This window comes from Giraffa tippelskirchi, chromosome 3 (assembly GCF_054371585.1).
Source record: "Giraffa tippelskirchi isolate mGirTip1 chromosome 3, T2T-mGirTip1v1.2.pri, whole genome shotgun sequence".
Classification (NCBI taxonomy): domain Eukaryota; kingdom Metazoa; phylum Chordata; class Mammalia; order Artiodactyla; family Giraffidae; genus Giraffa; species Giraffa tippelskirchi.
The window spans coordinates 182,474,586-182,495,410 of NC_137277.1; the positions used below are offsets into that span (position 1 = coordinate 182,474,586).

The following is a 20,825-nucleotide window of genomic DNA, read 5'->3' on the forward strand; positions in this document are numbered from 1 at the left end:
ATGGGTCCCAAGGGTGAGCCTGGGGAGTGTGTGGGGCCAGAGGTCTCTTCTTTCTTTGCTCTGTCCCTGGACCAGAGAGGGGGCTGCTTGGCTGCTGCTCGGGAATTGGCTGTGATTGATCTCCTGCAGAGGGGGTGGAAAGCTGGTGGCGCTAGTGGTAAAGAACCTATCTTCCATTGCAGGAGACATAAGAGATGTGCGTTCGACCCCTGGATTGGGAAGATTCCCCTGGAGGAGGACATGGCAACCCACTCCAGTATTCTTTTTTTTTTTTAACAACTAATTATCGATTTATTAAAAAGGTTGATTTAGGCATCAGCAATGGTGACTTCCACCTCGACTCCTGGTTCAATACTGATGGACGTGATCTGCTTGACAATTTCAGAAGGGCTGTGCAGGTCAATGAGTCGCTTGTGGATCCTCATTTGGAATCGATCCCAAGTCTTAGAACCTTCACCACAAGGAGTTTTCCTTGTAGTTATTCTCAGAGTCTTGGTTGGCATCCGAACTGGTCCTTTTACTTTGAGATTCTTTTCCTTCACGCCTCTGATCAGGTCAGCACACACCTTCTCCAGAGACTTCACATTGCGGCTGGTGAGGGTGATCCTAATCCGGTGAATGGCCACCTCTGGCTCCACGGGAGTCTTGCCGGTGTCTTTAAAGGCCATGGCTGCGGTGCGGCTTCCTGACCGACTTGTTCCTCGGCGAGAGCGAACAGCGGTGAGTCAGGAGCAGGAGCGGGCAGCACGGAGCTCCGCTTCAGCGGTGACCGTGGCTTCCTCAAAGAGGACACTCCAGTATTCTTGACTGGAGAAGCCCATGGACAGAAGAGCCTGGAAGGCTACAGTCTACAGGGTCACAAAGAGTCAGACACGACTGAAGCAACTTAGCACACATGTGCAGTGGGGGTGGAAAGCTGGGAGGAGTGGGGAAAATCAGGAGAAGGGCCTGGGCACCCTCCCCTCTGGTAGTTCATGAGCCTTCCCTTGGGGGTACTCAGACTTAAGAGCCAACACTCATCTTTCCTTGGGGCCGGAGATTCAGCCAACTTGCTGTGGGGCCAGGAGGGTTGAGGCCATCTTCGCTGGAGTCCAGGCACCTAGAATCAGATGGTGCTGGGGTGTTGGTGGGTCAGCAGGTGTGGCCCAGCCCACCCCAGAGACCTTCTTCAGGGGTCCAAAGGAATTGAGAGGGCTCCTGGAGTCCAACACATGGCCTGTTCCATTGCCTGTGGGCTGGGGCTTGGGAAATAACTTGAGGGCCCCCATCAGCTCATCTCCCTTTCCCCAGGCCCCGGAAGCTGCCAGGAGCTGCTGAGCCAGAGTGCCACTTTTAGTGACTTGTACCATCTGTGCCTACCTAAGGGCTGAGCCCTCCCACTCTTTTGTGACAGTTCAGTTCAGTCGTGTCCGACTCTTTGCGACCCCATGGACTGCAGCACACCAGGCCTCCCTGTCCATCACCAACTCCCGGAGTTTACTCAAACTCATGTCCATTGAGTCGGTGATGCCATCCAACCATCTCATCCTCTGCAGTCCCCTTCTCCTCCCACCTTTAATCTTTCCCAGCATCAGAGTCTTTTCAAATGAGTCAGTTCTTCACATCAGGTGGCCAAAGTATTGGAGTTTCAGCTTCAGCATCAGTCCTTCCAATGAATATTCAGGACTGATTTCCTTTATGATGGACTGGTTGGATCTCCTTGCTGTCCAAGGGACTCTCAAGAGTCTTCTCCAACACCACAGTTCAAAAGCATCAATTCTTTGGCGCTCAGCTTTCTTTATAGTCCAACTCTCACATCCATAACATGACTACTGGAAAGACCATAGCTTTGACTAGATGGGCCTTTGTTGGCAAAGTAATGTCTCTGCTTTTTAATATGCTGTCTAGGTTGGTCATAGCTTTTCTTCCAAGGAGCAAGCATCTTTTAATTTCATCTTTTGTGACAAGGACACCGCAGATGGTGGCTGGCTGGTGAAGGAATGTCAGGGAGAGAAAGGATTCCAACAAGCCAGATCCAGTGGGCATTTCTCCCTCTTGGCCCCTAGGGGGAGCCAGAGCCCACTGGAGCCAAGACATCCCTCCGCTGATTCACTAACGAATGCTTTCTGAGCTCCCAGAGAGCCTGAAGAAGTCTGAGAAGGCTTCACAGAGGAGATGCCATTTGAAAGGGTCCTGAAGGTTGTGTAGAAGTTCTCGAGATAGGTGAGGTGCAGAAGGGCATTCCAGGTAGTTCAGTTCAGTTCAGTCGCTCAGTCGTGTCCGACTCTGCGACCCCATGAATTGCAACACGCCAGGCCTCTCTGTCCATCACCAACTCCCGGAGTCTACCCAAACCCATGTCCATCGAGTCAGTGATGCCATCCAACCATCTCATCCTCTGTCGTCCCCTTCTCCTCCTGCCCCCAATCCTACCCAGCATTAGGGTCTTTTCCAATGAGCCAACTCTTCACATGAGTTGGCCAAAGTATTGGAGTTTCAGCTTCAACATCAGTCCTTCCAATGAACACCCAGGATTGATCTCCTTAGGATGGATTGATTGGATCTCCTTGCAGTCCAAGGGACTCTCAAGAGTCTTCTCCAACACCACAGTTCAAAAGCATCAAATCTTCAGCACTCAGCTTTCTTCACCGTCCAACTCTCACATCCATACATGACCACTGGAAAAACCATAGCCTTGACTAGATGGACTTTTGTTGGCAAAGTAATGTCTCTGCTTTTAAATATGCTGTTTAGGTTGGCCATAACCTTCCTTCCAAAGAGTAAGCATCTTTTAATTTCATGGCTGCAATCACCATCAGCAGAGATTTTGGAGCCCAAAAAAATAAATTCTGACACTGTTTCCACTGTTTCCCCATCTATTTCCCATGAAGTGATGGGACCAGATGCCATGATCTTAGTTTTCTGAACGTTGAGCTTTAAGCCAACTTTTTCACTCTCCTCTTTCACTTTCATCAAGAGGCTCTTTAGTTCTTCTTCACTTTCTGCCATAAGGGTGGTGTCATCTGCATATCTGAGGTTATTGATATTTCTCCCGGCAACTTGATTCCAGCTTGTATTTCTTCCAGCCCAGCGTTTCTCATGATGTACTCTGCATATAAGTTAAATAAGCAGGGTGACAATATACAGCAATTCCAGGTAGAGGGAAAGACAAATGCAGGGAGGCCGGAGAGCATGAGGGGTGGGGCAGACCGTATGAATGAGCTGAGAGCAGGTGGAGTGCTTGATTGAGGTCTACTGGTGTGGGTCAAGCATGGATGAGGGCCCAGACTGCAAAGACCAAGAGCCACTGAGTGATCGACTCAGTGGGGAGTGGGGAGCCTTGGAAGAGTTTCAGCAGAGGTGGGACCAGGTCAGACATGTTTTTGAAAGAAGGCTCAAGCTACACTGTGGAGGATGCATTGAATGGGGACCAGAGTGCAGGTAGGGACACAGTTTAGGACGACTGCAGGAGATGACTGCAGGGGTCCGGGCAGGAGAAGAGGGTGGGCAGCGGCAGGAACGGAGGTAGAGGCTCTTAGACTGCAAGATATTTAGGAGAGAAACTCACCTGGGGACTGCTTGGCTTGAAGAAGAAACTGGGCTTGAGAGGGAGTATCAGGGTAAGCCTGAATGGGCCTCTGCTCTAATACCTTGGTTCTTATCATAGTAAATGAAAGCAGGGTTATTTTGAATCCGATCCCCAACTGGACTGACCGTCTCCTGAAGGCAGGGACACAACGTTTCTACTATTTCAGTCCATCCAGGGACTGTGGTGTGAAGTTGAGAGTCCGCAAAAGGTGTGTAGAGTTGACTGGTATATTCACAGGCAAGGCTCACTTGGACTCACACTTTATCAACAAGCCCCTAAACCAAAGAGGGGGGCGTCTGTCCGCCCACCCCTCGCAGTGCCTCTGCCCCTTGCATCTCCTCATCCCAGGCTCAGCCTGGAGTGATGACTGCCATCGTCACCTTCTCTGCCTCCATAGGTGTGCCAGGGGTGACGGGATGGATCCGTGGATTCCTTCCGCTCTTGGTCCTGCTACACAGCAGGTGTGGGGAGACAGGAGTCTGAATTCTGGCTGGGGAATGAGAATTTGCACCAGCTTACTCTCCAGGGTAGGTTTCGCAGTAGGGTCCAGGGAATCTGAAGGGCCTTTCCCTGGCATTCTGACTTCCCACCTGGGATCTGAGGTTTCCTCCATCTCTGCCTCCCCCTCCACTCCCCCAGGTACCCAGGAGCTGCGAGTGGAGCTGGAGGACTTTAGGCAGCCACACCTTTGTTCCCTGTAGGTCCTTCCTCCTCCTGGCGGAGGCAGACCATCACCAGCTGGTGCTGGGCAGGCTCTCAGAGGGCAGGGCAGGTGAGTGAGCCTATGGTGGGGCCCTGGAGCAGGCCAAGAAGGCTAAGGGGGCTGGATTCTTCCCCAGAGCTGCCACGGCCTCCACAAATGACCCAGGACAACTCCTTCCCCCGCTGCGGGTCTCAGTTTCCTCATCGGAAAAATGGCAGTGATGAGACAGGGTGGTGCGAGAGTGAACAAGTTGGGCTCTGGAGGCACTCAATCCTGAGTTTAAATCCAGCTCTGTTGTTTACTAACTGTGTGACCTTGGGCAAGTCCCATCTGGGTCAGGGCCTCAGTTTCCTCCCCTGTAAAATGGGTAAGGAGGCAGGGAAGGAAGATGTGAGAGCCAGCTGAGGCTCTGTTGAGTGTTATCATTATCTGCTTTGGAAGAGGAACCAAGAAACGCTTTTTTTTTTTTTCAGAGAAACACCAACAGTTGAGAAGAAATTTGAAAGAGGGAAGTGGTTACAAGGAGGTGCCTCAGCGGAGCCCCCTTTCCTGCCTAGGCGTCTGAGAAGTCCCTCCTAGCTCCCCTAGGCACAGTTGCTCAGGCTGCAGCTGGCAGCTGCGAGGAGACAAAGGAGCAAGAGGCAAGCCAGAGGTTCTGGGAGGGGATGAGGCAAAAGGAGGCATCAGTGGCTTTGGAGCCACAGTCCTGAGCTCAAGTCCCAATGCCCCTGTGATTAGCTTCCTGGGTTAACGCCCTGGCTCCATGGCACTGCTGTTTTTTTCCACAGGGCCTGAGAACACCCACCTCACAGTTGCTCTGAGGCTCCTGTGAGATCATCTCTTCAAGGGTGCCAGGCATGGTGCCAACACCGAGGCGCCTCCCACCCTCTTCCTTCCAGGGGCCTCCCAGAGCTTCCACAGCGGGAAACCCTTCCCCACCGACCATGGCACAAGTGGGAGAAACTGCACGGTGACTGTTCCCGGCGCCTGGTGGTACGGATCCTGCTATCAGACCAATCTCAACGGGCGCTACTCGATGTTCAAAGCCCCTGCCCATAATTATGGCATCGACTGGGCCTCACGCCAAGGTGTGGGCCACTCTTACCACAGGGATTACATGGTGGTTCACTAGGGCACCCTGGTAGCCAGCACCCTTATCTCTACTACACAGCTTCCGGACTCTCGGCGGTTGTTCAGTTGTGTTCGACTCTTCACGACCCCATGGACTGCAGCATGTCAGGCTTCCCAGACCTTCACCGTCTCCCAGAGTTTGCTCAAACTCATGCCCATTGAGTCGATGATGCCATCCAACCATCTCATCCCTGCTCCTCTTACTTTTTATTAAAAAATAAAATCATTTTAACTCTTTCCCAACTGGCAGACCTATTCTGGTTATTGGGAAAAATGCAAGAGGGCAGAGCAGGGACACAGGTTTCAGTTCTATTCAAGGAAGATCTTCCTTCCAGTCAGGAAGATTGACAAGTTGACCTCAAAAGGTAGTGAGGCTTCTGTCCCTAGAGGTTTGCAAGTTGAGGCCAGAGGAGCATGGAGTGGCAGATTTGGAAGGATTCAAACATCCACTGACAACATTCTTGGGTCCCCTGGGTCCTACAAGTGGATGGTTTTGTGGTGGGAATTGCACCACCATCTCACCCTGTTACCCCCTGCCTGTCCCTTCAAAGTTGTCTGTTTTCCAGGCTCTGTTGTAAGTCACGTTTTCATCCTCTGCTACTTCCTTCCTGTTCCATTAGGGATTAGTTCAAACTCAGTCAAAACAAGGCAGGTACATTTTTCTTCCATGGGGCAATAGGGCAGTGAAACAGCAGTTCCTGAGCTGGCATTTATTAAGCAGTTAGATAATTTGCCAGAATCACATTCAAGAAAGTGTTAGAACAATAGTTAGGAGTCTGATCTCTGAGTCTGACAGGGAGTCCTGGGCTTGCATCCTGCTTTGTTATGTAGCTGAGTGATCTTGGACAAGTTACTCAACCTCAGAGTTCCCAGTTCCTGATTTCAGAGTCCACTAAAGTTTATGCCAGGCTGTGGCCTCACTAATTCACACTAGAAGGTTAGGGATTCTTGGGAATTAGAGCTGGGAAGCCATTGTAACCCAAGGGCTGGGGTTCCTTGGGTTCTCCAAGGGCTGGGGTTCCTCGGGTTCTCCAGGGAGATGGAGAAACGTTTGCATGAAGATTCTTCTCAGGTGTTTCATGGTCATGTCCTGGGTGGAGAGGTCAGGGGTCAGAAGGGCTCCAAAGCAGATTGAGTTCCGGGGAAAGCAGCCCCCTGGCAAAACAGGCAAAGGACCCAGCTCTGATGCCAAGTCCCATGCTCCTGACAGGCTGGGGAGCAAGCTTCCTCAGTCCAGTCCCTCCCAGCCTGCACAGCAAGGACGCGGAGGAGGCGCGCTCTTCACGGCTCTCTCTGCCGTTTTTGTTCTACACACCCTGACGTCTCTGAAGATCCTTTCTTCCAACAGATCCCCGCAGGCCTGGGCCTGCAACGCACTTGGGCCTTAGCTCTGGCCTGGGCACACATCTCACGAGTGCCTGCTCTGAGCAGTCCACAGTGGTTGGCTGCCCAGGGGCACAGGCTATTCCGGAAGCGGCCTGTCTCAGAGGTTCTGGCGGGAGAGGAGGGAGGGAAGAGGCCGTGTCCCGGGCCGCTAGGGAGCGGTGCTGCCCCAAGGCCGAGGGTGGAGCTTTCCCGGTCGGCAGGGAAAGGGCTGGGCCCGGCCTACATGTAGGGGCAGGAGACAGCGACTGCCGGCGTTCTGTGGCGGATCCGGGGTGGTGGGCACTGCTGGCCCGATGCCTGGGGCCTTCCACGTGACTCTGAACCGCGGATCACTGGATGCCCAAGATTCCCAGGACTCAATCCCCGAAGTCAGATCTTCAGGACCTTGCAAGTCAGAGGCCGTATTTTCGCCCTGCACACCAGATTCCCAAACGGGATCTCTGGCCAGACTCCTAACCTCCAGTTCCCGCAGGAAATTCTCAATCCCGGGATCTGTTCTCGGCTCCCGTCCCGCCCCGGGTGCCCAAAGCCGGGCGCCCGACACCCGAGCGCCCCCGCATGGCGGGGCCGAGCCCGCGGTCCGGAGCCCTGGAGCGCGCCGGCAGCTGCTGGCAGGACCCGCTGGCCGAGGCGCTGAGCCGAGGCCGGCCGCTCGCGGCGTCCCCGGGTCGGGGCTGCGCGCGAAGCCGGCCGCTCAGCGTGGTCTACGTGCTGACCCGGGAGCCACTGCCCGAGGTAGAACCCGAGACGGGAGCCGAGGCGGAGCCGCTGCCCCTGCGCTGCCTGCGTGAGGCCTGCGCGCAGCTCCCCGGACCGCGGCCGCGACCTCGATTGCGCAGCCTGCCTTTTGGAACCCTGGCGCTGGGAGACACCGCAGCGCTGGATTCGTTCTACAACGCGGGTGAGCGCGCCCGGGGGGCGGGGCGCTGGGTGGGGCTTAGGGCCTGGGGGAGGGGCCGAGGGGCGGGGCTCAGCGACTCCCGGGAGACCCCCGAGGTGCGGAACCGTGGAGGCATAAACTGAACCAAAGCCGAGGGGCTCGAGGAGGGACCCATGATAAAAGCCGAGTTTAGGGGATCTGGAGCGCGGCCAGACTCGGGCAGGGTCTTCGCGGATCCAGGTCTGGCTCGGAGTTCAGGGTGGGAGCTTAGGCACTCTGGAGTTGGCACCGTGCCTAGGGAGTGGGGCTAGAATTAGGGAGAGGCTGGGAGCGGGGCCGGGTGTGGTATCTCAGGAATGGGATGGGAGAACTCAGCCTCGGGATGATCTCTCACGGAGCTCATGACGGAGGATCCTGGAGGTGGAACTTGGACTGGGGAAAGAGGCCCCTAACACGTGGGGCTAGAGTTCAGGGGTCCTATCATACTACTTCCGGGGATCCGGCTGCAAAAGGAAGCGAAGGGCACCAACGGCCCTGGATTCTAGAGGAGGGAGCTTGGTTTATGAGGCCCCAGTAGTTCTGAGAAAAGTGAAAACTGTGGTGCTGGGGAAGACCGTCCCCTGGACGGCAAGGAAATCAAACAAGTCAATCCTAAAAGAAATCAACCTTGAATATTCATGGGGGTGGGGGGGAGTCGCTGATACTAATGCTAAAGCTGAAGCTCCAATACTTTGGCCACCTGATGGGAAGACCCGACTCATTTGGAAAACACCCTGATGCTGGGAAAGATTGAAGGCAAAAGGAGAAGGCAGGCAGAGGATGAGATGGCTGGATGGCAACACTGACTCAATGGATATAAATTTGAGCAAACTCCGGGAGATAGAAAAGGACAAGGGAAGCCTGGCCATTCTTCAGTCCACGGGGTCGCAAAGAGTCGGACACGACGGAGCGACTGAACAACAAGTCGCTCCGGGAGAATCGGCAGAGCTGGGGCGGAACTGGAGGCGGAGAAGGGTCGTCCGGGGGCGGGGCCAGAAAGCGGGTATTCCCGCGGGGTATCACCCCGCCGTCTCGCCAGCCCGGATGCCCCGCCCCGATACTAATTTGTTTATCCAAGAGTTCAGGAACCCTGCTTGCAGGATGTCCATAAAACGTCAGCCTAACAATGAAGGCTGGACTTCCCTTGTGGTGTAGCGGTTAGGAATCCACCTGCAGGCGTGCTCAGTCGTTCAGCCGGTTCAACTCTTTGGGACCCCATGGATTGTAGCCCGCCAGGCCCCTCTGTCCACGGGATTTCTCAGGCAAGAATACTGGAGCAGGTTGTCATTTCCTACTCCAGGGGAACTTCCTGACCCAGGGACGGAACCCACGTCTCTGGCGTCTCCTGCATTGGCAGGTGGATTCTTTACCACACGGCCGCCACCTGGAAAACAGGGGACATGGGTTCAGTCCTTGGTCCAGGGAAGATTTCACCACCTGTGGCGGGGCAACTAAGCCTGTGTGCCACAACTACGAGCCTGTGTCAGCCTGCAAGCAGCAACAAAGACCCATCACAGCCAAAAATAAATCAAGAGATAAAAATGAAGGCTGACTCGAACTTGAGGTCACAAAGACACACACAGAATCATAGACGGACTCACAAATCGTGCATATCTTGCTTCACAAAGGCTGTCGCAGACACTGTCCCACACAGAGATACAGACAGCAAGTGACACACTCACAGAGGCACAGTGTTGTACACACACAAGGCAAGTATGTATACACATGAGTATACACCCAGCACACTGCTGGTGCCGGCCCCTTTCAAGAGACTGTGTTGAGGACTCAGGGAAGGGCACGTATCTCTTTGCACAACTTTTGCCTCTCAAATGGCCCAGAACAGGCTCCAGGGTTGGTGCACAGCTTCCCCTTCTCTGTGCCCAGTGCCCGTAGGCTCTGAACAGTGGGATACAAGCAGTGGGGCCTGAGGAGCTCCATTCCTCTCCTTGCAATACTACAGATACAATTTCTGTACCATCTAGAGTGACCCTAAAAGGGGGAAACTGAGACCCAGAGCAAAACTGGACTCTGAGGAGTTACATGGGAAGGCAGGCCCAGCCAGGATGGATCCCCAGGCTTCCTGCGCACAAGCTGGGTTAGGAGCTTGAGGTTTGGGGCTCGGGGCTGAGGGTTCGGGGCTCGGGGCTCAGGGCTCCAGGCTGTAGGCTCCAGGCTTGGGGTTTGGGCTTGGGGCTCAGGGCCTCCACCTGTGTGCCCACAGACATGGTGGTGCTTGAGGTGAGCAACTCCCTGGCACAGCCCTCCCTGTTTTACCACCTGGGTGTGAGGGAGAGCTTCAGCATGACCAACAACGTGCTCCTCTGCTCCCAGGCTGACCTCCCTGACCTGCAGGCCCTGCGGGTAGGTGGCCAGGGGGCTGGTGGGGACCAGCCCAGGGCGGGGGTGGCCCTACCCAGAGCGCCAGTATCTGAATGTCTGTCTCCTGCAGGAGGACATTTTCCAGAAGAACTCGGTGAGCCGAATCCACCCCTCCTCTGCAGTTTCCCTTTGACATTCATTATAACCTTTGCTCTCCACCATCTTTCCCCGCCTCCTCATTCACCTCTGACCTCCCTAGTGCCCCCCTGACATCCATGTGACCTTTGGCCCCCTATTGCCTCCCTTCATGAAGTGGGCCCCTTCCCAGCTATTCTAATCCCCACAGGGGTGGACCTCTGACCTCTCCACTGCCCCTCTCTAATCTAGTATTGATCTCTGACCTCCTCTGATTCCTGGCCTCTCTCCCACCTTAGGATTGCATTGGCAGCTACACGCTGATCCCCTACGTGGTGACAGCCACCGGTCGGGTGCTGTGTGGCGATGCGGGCCTCCTGAGGGGCCTGGCTGACGGGCTGCTCCAGGCTGGGGTGGGCATGGAGGCCCTGCTCACACCCCTGGTGGGCCGGCTGGCCCGCCTGCTGGAGGCCACACCCACGGACTCCTGGTAATGGGGGCCCCCCAGAGCGGGGGTGCCAGGAGGAGCTGGCAAGGGCAAGTGGGACCTGGAGCTGAGGGGCAGGCCCTGCCATTCTCTCTCTCCCCTGCTCTGGGTGTTAGTGGCTACTTCCGGGAGACCTTTCGGCAGGACATCCGGAGGGCGCGGGAGCGGTTCAGTGGGCAGCAGCTGCGGCAGGAGCTGGCTCGCCTGCAGCGGAGACTGGACAGCGTGGAGCTGCTGAGTCCCGACATCATCATGAACCTGCTGCTCTCCTACCGGGACGTGCAGGTGTGCAGGGCTCGGAGAGGCAGGCTGGCCCATCCAAAAAGCCCCAGGCCAGTTTCCGGACCCACCAGAGGCTCTGAACGAATTATCTGACATCTCCGAGCCTCGGTTTCCTGGGCCGTGGGGGAGGCTGGGCACCCACTGGGGTCTCCCTGTACGGTGCGGTGTCTGCACTTCCTGGGGGAAGTGTGCAGAGGATAATGGGTGGGAAGATGGGATGTCGGGTGGGAGGGGACCCCTGCTCAAGGTTTGTCTCAGGGTCCGTGGGCCGATGGGACCCACCAGAGGCCATGAGGCCAGTGCATGCTGTTCCCTCCTGCAGGACTACTCAGCCATCATTGACCTGGTGGAGACCCTGCAGGCCTTGCCCACCTGTGACGTGGCCGAGCAGCATAATGTCTGCTTCCACTATACCTTTGCCCTCAACCGGTGGGTTGGCAGAACAAGGCTCAGGTCATAGCCACATGGGGACATGGGTCTCTGCTATGCAAAGTCACTGCGGTCTGCAATCACAGCTGTTCAGGGAATTTGAGGACCAGAATCACGCCGATGTCAAATGGTCCCTATGGTTCTGTTTCTGCTGCCCAGGGGTGGGGTGTGGTGGTGGTGCTGACCTTGGAGTGGTCACAGCCGTCTAAGGCTATGGCTCCTCAGAGTCACTGCAGTTACCCACCTCTTGGAAGGTCAGTGCTGACCAGAGACACTGCTCTTCTGGGTTTGTGATGGTCAGGCCCTTGGAAAGGTCCCTGCTTTTCAGGGTCTTGGGGTTCCTGGACAGAGAGTGGGTCCCCAGCCTATCTTCCCCTTCCCCCTAGGCGGAACAGGCCTGGGGACCGGGAGAAGGCACTGGCCGTGCTGCTGCCACTGGTACAGGTAGAGGGCCCCGTGGCACCTGACCTGTACTGCATGTGTGGCCGTATCTACAAGGACATGTTCTTCAGCTCTGGCTTCCAGGATGCTGGGCACCGGGAGCAGGCCTATCACTGGTAAGGGGCCCAAACAAGTGGACAGTGGGCTGAGCTAGTGGGCTGAGGGATGGGGCTATGGGCATTAGTCCAGCCACGCATCATCCCCACCCTCACCCCAGGTATCGCAAGGCCTTTGACATAGAGCCCAGCCTCCACTCGGGCATCAATGCCGCTGTGCTCCTCATTGCCGATGGGCAGCGCTTTGAGGACTCTGAGGAGCTCCAGCTCATAGGTGAGCCCCAATCCTGCACACCTATCCCCTACCCACAGGCACCCTGAGGAGCCTGGGGAGAGGGCAGGAAGAGAGGACACTGGGCTAGAGCTGGGGCTGACCCATCCCATTTTGGACTGGTTCTGCCTGAACCCACACCTGGGTCCTCATGCCTATCCTGGACCCTAATGAGCCCCTGAGGCCACGACTGTTCCTAACTTCATACCTGTGTTCCTTACACATTGAATTCCATGTACACTTGTTCCCACACTCTCACCTGTGTCTGAGCTTCTACTCCCACCTGAGATCTGGTCACACCTAAGTTTTCACCCATTTCTATCTTCCTGCCCATGTGACTTTGGTGGCCTACACCTGGGTTTGCCGAAATTCGCAACAACATTCATTACAACCCAGGCCCCTCTCTCCCAGGCATGAAGCTGGGCTGCCTGCTGGCCCGAAAAGGCTGCGTAGAGAAGATGCAGTATTACTGGGATGTAGGCTTCTACCTGGGAGCTCAAATCCTCGCCAACGACCTCACTCAGGTGGCAATGGCCGCAGAGCAGCTGTACAAGCTCAACGCCCCCATATGGTAAGCAGCCCCCTCTAGGGTCCTGGGCTGTGAGCATCTGCACCTATATCCCCTGGCATCTAGACTGAACCCCTTTCAGACCAGTACCCACGGCATCCAATGGCCTGATTCTGGCTGCATCCAAGCCGGTCTAGTCCCCCCGGCAACGCCAGTTGGTGCCTGGGCTGAAGACACGCCTATTGTCTGCAGGTACCTGGTGTCGGTGATGGAAACCTTCCTGCTGTATCAGCACTTCAGACCCACACTTGAGCTTCCTGGAGAAGACCCCCACGGCGCCCACTTCTGGCTCCACTTCTTGCTACAGTCCTGCCAGCCACTCAAGACGGCTTGTCCCCAAGGGGACCAGTGCTTGGTGAGGCCGGTGGGGTGTGGGACCCCGGAGAGGTGCCGGCCCTTTCTGACCGACTCCTCTCCCCTGTCGTCTGCAGGTACTGGTCCTGGAGATGAATAAGGTGCTGCTGCCCGCCAGGCTGGAGGTTCAGGGTACAAACCCAGTGAGCGTGGTGACCTTGAGCCTGCTGGAGCCGGAGAAGCAGGTGAAGTCACCGGTGAGCCACCCCCATTGACATCTATGCATTTCTTCTGTCTGGCCTTTCCCCATCCCCAGACCCCTCTCCCAGTCCCCAGCACCCTTCTGGGACCCCTTTCTTCTCACAGGACGTTCCCTCCAGCTGGACCTTCCCGGTAGCCTCCATCAGCGGCGTCAGGTAAGAGGGGGCCCTGGGGGAGGTGAGGTGGGGGGTGCAGCGCGGCTAGGAGGCCGGCTCACCGGGGTTCTTCATCCCTTCCAGCGTCTCGAAGCGGGACGAACGCTGCTGCTTCCTCTACGCGCCTCCTCCGGCTCAGGACGTCCAACTGTGCTTCCCCAGCGCCGGGCACTGCCAGTGGTGCGCGCAGCCCCGCGGGATCGGGGTGCTCCGAGGGCCAGGAGGCCCGGCGCATCGAGGGAGAGGAAGGGGCCATGTTCCCTGGGTGCTCTGGGCAGAGAGGGGAACAGTTTCTGCCCCAGTTTGCCCCTCCCATCAGTCTTGATCTCCGCCCTCAGGTTCTGCTGCCTGATCCAGGCCTTGGTGAAGAGTCCGGACTCCGGGGCGCCTGCGGAGGAGACGGAGGGCGCCAGGGAGGTGTTGGAGGTGAGGGGGCGGGTGCTGGGAGCTTGAGGAGGGGGGTGGGCCGAGGGCCCCACTGAACCCCTCATCTCCCCCGCCCTCGCAGTTTGATTACGAGTACACAGAGTCGGGCGAGCGGCTGGTGCTGGGCAAGGGCACGTACGGGGTGGTGTACGCGGGCCGCGACCGGCACACCCGCGTGCGCATCGCCATCAAGGAGATCCCGGAGCGGGACAGCAGGTTTGTGGGCGGGAGCGGGGGGGGCCCGGGGGGGGCCCCCAGGGCTCGAGGGAACAAGTGGGCGGGTCACATGGGCGGGACCGGAAGTTGAGAGGGTCCTGTGGGCCCGACTGTAGGCCCGGGCGACGCAGAGGCCCACGTGGTCGGGACTGAGTGCCTGAGCTCAGAGAAGCGAGAGTTCTAACCCCGGGGGCCCAGCCAGGCCTGTGCGCAGAACCACAGGGACCCAGCGGGCGGGCTAGGGTCGGAAGGGCTGGGTGATGAACTGAGGAAGGAGGAGGCGGGGGTCTGGTGGGGTGAGGGGGGAGAATCTACAGGCCTGTCCTGCTGGCGCTGGAGTGGGTAAGCGCCCCTGCCCCAAGCGGGCCTGTTGGTCACTCCCTACCGGCCCCCAGGTTTTCTCAGCCGCTGCATGAAGAGATCGCTCTGCACAAACGCCTACGCCACAAGAACATCGTGCGCTATCTGGGCTCCGTCAGCCAGGGCGGCTACCTCAAGATTTTCATGGAGGAAGTGCCTGGAGGTATCTGCCCTGTGTGGGAGGCAAATGGAACTGGAGTTGTGGGGCCTGGGGATGGAGCCAAGCAAGCGGTGGAGAACCCTCCGGGGAAAATGACCTCTAGCCTGTGTGGGTGGTGTAGCCCAGAATTAGCTGAGGCAGTGCGATTGGGTGATGGAAGCTGGGCCATGGCCTGGCCTTCGAGCAGACAGCTGTGGGCTGGACTAAGAGGGTGCCAATTATGACCCTGGACTGCACCTTCTCAGGCAGCCTGTCCTCCTTGCTGCGGTCAGTGTGGGGACCCCTGCAGGACAACGAGAGCACCATCAGTTTCTACACCCGCCAGATCCTGCAGGGACTCAGCTACCTGCACGACAACCACATTGTGCATCGAGATATCAAGGTCAGCTTGTAGCCAGCTCACCTTGGTGGGGGTGGGGTGGGCGAGAGGGAGGAACAGAGAGGGCTCCAGACACAGGCTGGCAGTTTAGACTACGTGGACAGACCCTTTGCAAAAGCTTGGGAAATTCATCAAGAGGGTTCCCTAAGGAAGGAAAGAAGTTCAGATCTGAAGCCAGCTTCCAGGATTTCCCTGATTCTTCCAGTGGTTAAGAATCCACCTGCCAACGCAGGGGACATGGGTTCCATCCCTGGGTCAGGAAGATCCCACATGCTGTGGGCCAACTAAGCCTGTGCGCCACAACTACCGAGTCCGTGCGCCCTAGAGCCCATGCTCTGCAACAAGAGAAGGCACTGCAGTGAGAAGCCCATGCACCGTAACTAGAGAGTAGCCCCCACTCGATGCAACTAGAGAAAACCTGCACACAGCCACGAAGATCGAGCACAACCAAAAATAGATCAATAAAATGCAGCCAACTTCCAGGGGGACATAAATGGGATGGCAGGGGGAGGGGATTGAGAGAGGCAGGGTCAGGCTGGGAGTCTCAGGAGATGGGGTCTGGGATAGAGGCCAGTTCTGGCACCAAGAGCCCAGTCCGATGTCTGCTGAGCACAATGTCCACTCTGCTCAGGGGGACAATGTGCTGATCAACACCTTCAGTGGATTGCTCAAGATTTCTGACTTTGGCACCTCCAAGCGACTAGCAGGCATCACACCCTGCACCGAGACCTTCACAGGTAACAGGCGTCACACCCTGCACCGAGACCTTCACAGGGAACAGGCGTCACACCCTGCACTGAGACCTTCACAGGGAACAGGGTGTGGGGTGGTGAATGGGTATTGCTGATGTGGGGCCGAGAACTCTTGGGACATTCCAGGGAGTGATGTTTCTCCTGTGCATGGAGTTAGAGTCTTAATGGGGGATGGAACCCAGGGCAGGTCACTGAGCCAGGGGGGAATGATACAATCTAGAACTGGAGCTTGGAGAGCCGATAACATTGAGTTCAGTCCCTGAAATGGAGCCCAAAGGTGAGGATGGCAGGCCAAAGTTCAGAGCGGACGATGCAATCCAGGATAGATGATGACACCTCCTGTGGTGATGGAGGCCATGAATGTGATGGAGCCTAAGATGTATGAGGAGACTCAGGATAGAGGTTTGACGACCAGGGTAGGTGATGGGATCTGTTTCAGATAATAGAGTTCAGGGTGAAAGCAGGTGGCCAGAAGATGATAGAGCCCCCTGCCACTCCTCACGGTGATACAGCCTAGATGAGCATTACTACTACTGCTCCTGTCCTAGGGACCCTACAGTATATGGCCCCAGAAATCATTGACCAGGGCCCACGTGGGTATGGGAAGGCAGCAGACATCTGGTCGTTGGGCTGCACAATCATTGAGATGGCAACAGGTCGCCCGCCCTTCCATGAGCTAGGGAGCCCGCAGGCTGCTATGTTTCAGGTGAGATCCTCAGGGCTGGCCTATGAGGTGGGGTGGGGGCACACTGAGTCCTGAACACCTCTAAGTGTGTCCCTTGTTCCGTCCCTGCTCCCTTCCCAGGTGGGCATGTACAAGGTGCATCCGCCAATGCCCGGTTCTCTGTCAGCTGAGGCTCAAGCCTTCCTCCTCCGAACTTTTGAGCCCGACCCCCGCCTCCGAGCCAGTGCTCAAGCACTGCTGGCGGACCCCTTCCTGCAGCCTGGGAAGAGGAGCCGCAGCCCGGGCTCCCCCAGACAGGCTCTAAGGTCCTCAGGTACTAAGTAGGTGGAGGGAGTGAGCACCCTGGAGTGAGGGCAGCGAAGGTCTGGACGGATAGGGCTCAGGGGTCCCAGCTGACAGCCTTGTCCCTCCCTCAGAGGCACCATCCGCCAGCCCCACTCCTTCAGCGGACTCCACCTCCCAGTCCCAGACATTCCCGCGCCCTCAGGCACCCTCTCAGCACCCTCCCAGTCCCCCCAAGCGCTGCCTCAGTTATGGGGACACCAGCCAGCTCCGGTGAGCACCCAGGGTCCCAGGGTGGGTTCGCTTCATCTGGTTTTGTCCCCGGGGGACTCCCTCCAGCAAAAGCCCTTCTTTTGGACCTGGACACTTAGACCACGTGCAAGGATGGCATCAGGTGCTGTCCTCCCAAACGCCCTTATTTAAGTTTATTGTGCCCTCTCAATGCTGAGTTCATCTCTTTTATCCCTGTGAGGTGGGGGATAAAAGTAGAAGCCAGGATTCAGTCCCTGGGGTGGAGGTGGCTTGGATGGTGTTGCTGCCCATCCTCCATCGGCCACTCTTCACTGCACCCAGGGTCCCCGAGGAGCCTGGGGCTGACGAGCCCACGTCCCCTGAGGAGAGTTCGGGGCTGAGCCTCCTGCATCAAGAGAGTAGGCGCCGGGCCACGCTGGCCACGGTACTGGAGCAGGAGCTACCGGCCCTGGCGGAGAACCTGCGCCTGGAGCAGGAACAGGTGGGCGGCTCGCCCCAGCGCCCCCTTCTGGTAGAGCCTCCACACGACGCCTGCTTTTCCTGCTGACGGCCTAGCGCCCACCCCGCACATCCTCCCACGACGAGCATCTCTCCTGGCTCATCCGTATACTCGCTGAGGACCCTTCTCTTCCTTCTCAGGGTCCCCGTCTGGAGAGGAGTCATGTGGAACAGCTACTGCTCTGCCTCAGGGCGCACATCCACACTCCCAACCGTCGGCAGCTGGCCCAGAAGCTACGGGGACTGCAAGGGCAGCTTCGGGCTCAGGGCCTTGAGCCCGAGCTTCTGCAAGGACCGCTCTTCGCCTTCCCCGATGCGGTGAGGGAGCCCTCTCACAGTAAGGGCCGCCCAACCTTCCAGGTGGTGCCTGGTGGTAAAGAACCCGCCTGCCAATGCAGAAGGCATAAGAGACTCGGGTTCGATCCCTGGGTTGGGAAGATCCCCTGGAGGAGGGCATGGCAACCCACTCCAGTATTCTTGCCTGGAGAATCCCATGGACAGAGGAGCCTGGCGCGCTACAGTCCATGGGGTCACAAAGAGTCGGACACTGAATGAAACAACTTAGCACGCATGCACGCAGTAAGAGGTAGTGAGCTCCCAATGCTTGGGCATGTGCGAGGACTTGATGTCGCAAGATTCCGCATCTTCCCCCTGAAGACAGAGCCTTTGGGAATGGGACGCCTGCCCAGTCCTAGCTGCTCTGACCCTCCTTTGATCCCAAGCCCGCCCACCCTACTTGCCTTTCTAGGCCTTTCCAACTCAAGCTCCACCCCTACTTGAGGCTCAGCCGTCTCAGCCGCACCCTCCCTGCCTTTCCAGGTGAAGCAGGTCCTCCGCAGGCGCCAGATCCGCCCACACTGGATGTTCGTGCTGGACTCGCTGCTCAGCCGCGCTGTGCGGGCAGCCCTGGCCGTGCTGGCCCCAGGTGGGCGGAAGGGCGGAGCCTACCTGCCCGCCTGCCCGTGGGGCGAGGGTGTGATCCTTGGGGGCGTGGTGAACACCAATAGGGCAGGTGGGGGCGGGGTCAGCGAGGCCCAGCCTAGATTCGGCGCCAAGGAGGGGGATGTGGCCAAATGGACATCTCCTAGGCTGCCGTTGCCTGGTCGGTGCCCAGAGTCCCGCGTCTTCTGCCGACGTTGGGGTCCTAAATGGGCATTCTCGCCCTGAGTGCAACCCCCCTCGGATTGGCAGAGGCGCAGAAGGAGGCGGTCCCACCGAAGTCGGAAGAGGCCAGTAACGCCGAGGAGTCTGAGCCCAAGAAGCAGGAGACCCCAGCCGAACGGAGCCCTCTCCTGGGGGAACCCGAGCAGGGCACCCCTTCTCTGATGGTGCAGCTGGGCCTCTTGCGAGCAGAGACCGATAGGTACAGCTCCGGGGACTTGCCCATAATCTCTGCACAAGCTTAACCTCTACTCCCCCTCCATTCTGTGGGCCTCTGCCTTCCAATAGGCTTCGAGATGTTCTAGCTGAGAAGGAAAGGGAATGCCAGGCCTTGGTGCAACTAGCCCTCCAGCGGGTCAATGTGGAGGCCAGGACCTGTGCCCTGGCTTCAGAGCCCCCAGGTGAGCAGGACCAGGTTGGTGAGCATGAATGGTGTGTGGCGGCAGCTTCTTGGCCAAGGCACCCTTGGGTTCAACACATGACTTCTCCCTGACAGCGGCTGTCGCGGTGGACCAGGGCCTGGTGCAGTGGCTACAGGAACTGAATGTGGATTCAGGCACCATCCAGACGGTGAGGGGAAATGTGCTGGTTGCCCCTGACACCCACCAACCCAAGACTCCTCTTATGCCCATCTTTCAGTTCTTCTCCCTTTCTCCGTCTGATGCAGAGAATCTCAATACTGAATGAGCACTTTATATATCCCTGGTGGCTCAGATAGTAAAGAATCTGCCTGCAACGCAGGAGACCCAGGTTTGATCCCTGAGTTGGGAAGATTCCCTGGAGAAGGGAATGGCTACCTACTCCAGTATTCTTGCCTGGAGAATTTCATGGACAGAGGAGCCTGGTGGGCTATATAGTCCATGGGGTTGCAAAGAGTCAGACATGACTGAGCGCCTAACACTTTCACTTTACTCCCCCCCCCGCATTGTACAGATGAGAAAACTGAGGCACAGAAAGGACTGCCCTAGCATGTTGGTCGTATTGGGTTGGCCAAAAATTCATTCAGGGTTTTCTTATGGAAAAAGTTTTTATGGAAAAACTCAAATGAACTTTTGGCCAACCCAATAACCCAGAGCTAGTTTTTGGATCTTTGGACCTAGCTTTCTCTGATTTTTACCTCTCCCTGTTTCTGTGTGGGGGTCTGTGTCCACAACCAGCTACTGAACCACAGCTTCACCCTCCATGCCCTACTGACCTATGCCACTAGAGATGACCTCATCTACACACGCATCAGGTATGTCCTGGCCCTCGAGGGATAACCCACACGCATGGCCTCATGCTGGCCAGATCCTGACATCACCCCACCCTGCCGTTACAAGCCTGCCTGGGTTCCTCTCTGAAAACTACAGGGACACCAGTGTCCACTGGGGACAGAGGGGTCATCAGGCAGACAGTGGGTACCAGAGAGCATCCAGGGCCCTCTTCTGGCTGAACCTCACTGAGCCTGGTACCTCCAGGGGAGGGATGATATGCCGCATATGGAGAGCCATCTTGGCACAGCGAACAAGATCCACGCCAGTTACCCCTGGCCCCCAGGAGGCTGAATGAGGACATCCGAGGCAGGAGGCCAGACCCAAGGATGGATGAATGGAGGAAACACAAGAGGCTTCTGACATACCTGCCCCAGGACCCAGCAACAACTGGAGGAGGCCAGGTGGGTGGGGGGCAGGGTAGGGGCCAGGCCTCTAGCCCCAGGGGGGAGAACCGATCACAGACGTGCCTCAAGCTCACGAGGGCCACCAGGCAAAGACTATTAAACAATACTTTTGTACCCCTGGGCCTTGGCAATGTCTGAAGTATGGAGAGGGGTCCTAGGACCAGCTCCCTGAGGTCTTTATGTCTTGAGTCTAAAATTCTTTCCTTTGGCCCCCTTCACTTTCACCACCACCCCCTTCCCCCATCCCAGGCAGATATCAGCCTCCTTGTTGCCCTCAGAATAGACTTTATTTTTTAGCCAAGGGCAGGCCCTGAGATGGGGATCCCAAAAGAGAGGTTTTGTAGAGCATGTAGGGCAGTTATGTCCTGGGGGCCAGGTTGGTTCTGAGGGGCAGAAGGCCATCCACCCATTCGCATGGCCGCTCCAGGAGGGTTTGCCACAGCTGCCTCTCCTCATGTGTGGAGTCCATCCAGGGCACCTGGAGCCCGTAGCTGCTGCCTGGATGCAGTGGGCAGGGGAAAGGGGTGGAAGGCATGGTCACGTTGGACATCCCAGATCCCGAGGAACACTGCCTGGTCCCTGGTCATGCACC

At 57.2% G+C, this 20,825-nt stretch overlaps 3 protein-coding genes and 1 pseudogene across 14 annotated transcripts in view; 2 read left to right on the forward strand and 2 right to left on the reverse strand.

Annotated features, from left to right (window-relative positions):
• Nucleotides 1-5,403, forward strand: FCN3 (ficolin 3). The gene is given in 7 exon segments (XM_081574996.1): nt 1-28; nt 1,291-1,397; nt 1,948-1,971; nt 3,966-4,095; nt 4,208-4,241; nt 4,243-4,340; nt 5,171-5,403. Coding segments are annotated over 7 exon segments (654 nt in total).
• On the reverse strand, nt 263-760 carry LOC145543763 (small ribosomal subunit protein uS10 pseudogene; annotated as a pseudogene). Its single transcript, XR_014081021.1, has one exon. The product of XR_014081021.1 is annotated as a small ribosomal subunit protein uS10 pseudogene (transcript).
• Nucleotides 4,723-20,354, forward strand: MAP3K6 (mitogen-activated protein kinase kinase kinase 6). Of its 8 annotated transcripts, none has more exons than XM_081586379.1 (29): nt 4,723-7,689; nt 9,929-10,068; nt 10,157-10,180; nt 10,461-10,651; nt 10,765-10,933; nt 11,253-11,359; nt 11,746-11,916; nt 12,018-12,130; nt 12,539-12,698; nt 12,888-13,050; nt 13,127-13,246; nt 13,356-13,405; nt 13,490-13,585; nt 13,744-13,831; nt 13,914-14,047; nt 14,443-14,570; nt 14,813-14,949; nt 15,578-15,683; nt 16,247-16,404; nt 16,504-16,696; nt 16,800-16,938; nt 17,239-17,398; nt 17,557-17,733; nt 18,235-18,340; nt 18,607-18,778; nt 18,865-18,977; nt 19,073-19,146; nt 19,734-19,810; nt 19,926-20,354. In XM_081586379.1, the coding sequence occupies exons 1-29, from the start codon at nt 7,347-7,349 to the stop codon at nt 20,122-20,124; spliced, it is 4,008 nt and encodes a 1,335-aa protein (XP_081442505.1). In that variant the 5' UTR covers nt 4,723-7,346; the 3' UTR covers nt 20,125-20,354. The 8 variants fall into 8 exon arrangements, with proteins under 8 accessions (XP_081442505.1, XP_081442506.1, XP_081442508.1 ...); XM_081586380.1 differs by having other exon boundaries at nt 20,034-20,354; XM_081586382.1 differs by having other exon boundaries at nt 13,127-13,234; nt 17,536-17,733; nt 20,034-20,354.
• Nucleotides 20,304-20,825, reverse strand: part of SYTL1 (synaptotagmin like 1) — a 9,527-nt gene continuing 9,005 nt past the window's right edge. For 3 of the 4 annotated variants that reach the window (XM_081586392.1, XM_081586389.1, XM_081586390.1), the window contains one exon: nt 20,499-20,731. In XM_081586392.1, the coding sequence (XP_081442518.1) occupies nt 20,592-20,731 (140 nt within the window). In that variant the 3' untranslated portion in view covers nt 20,499-20,591. Of the gene's footprint in view, nt 20,732-20,825 lie in introns of all 4 variants that reach the window. The other variant, XM_081586388.1, reaches the window with a different exon arrangement.

Coding starts and splice junctions, on each gene's coding strand:
- MAP3K6 (XM_081586379.1), top strand. CDS start 7,347: ATGGCGGGGCCGAGCCCGCGGTCCGGAGCCCTGGAGCGCGCCGGCAGC. Junction 13,051..13,126: donor CCCAAGGGGACCAGTGCTTG/GTGAGGCCGGTG, acceptor TGTCGTCTGCAG/GTACTGGTCCTGGAGATGAA. Junction 16,405..16,503: donor CGCAGGCTGCTATGTTTCAG/GTGAGATCCTCA, acceptor CTCCCTTCCCAG/GTGGGCATGTACAAGGTGCA.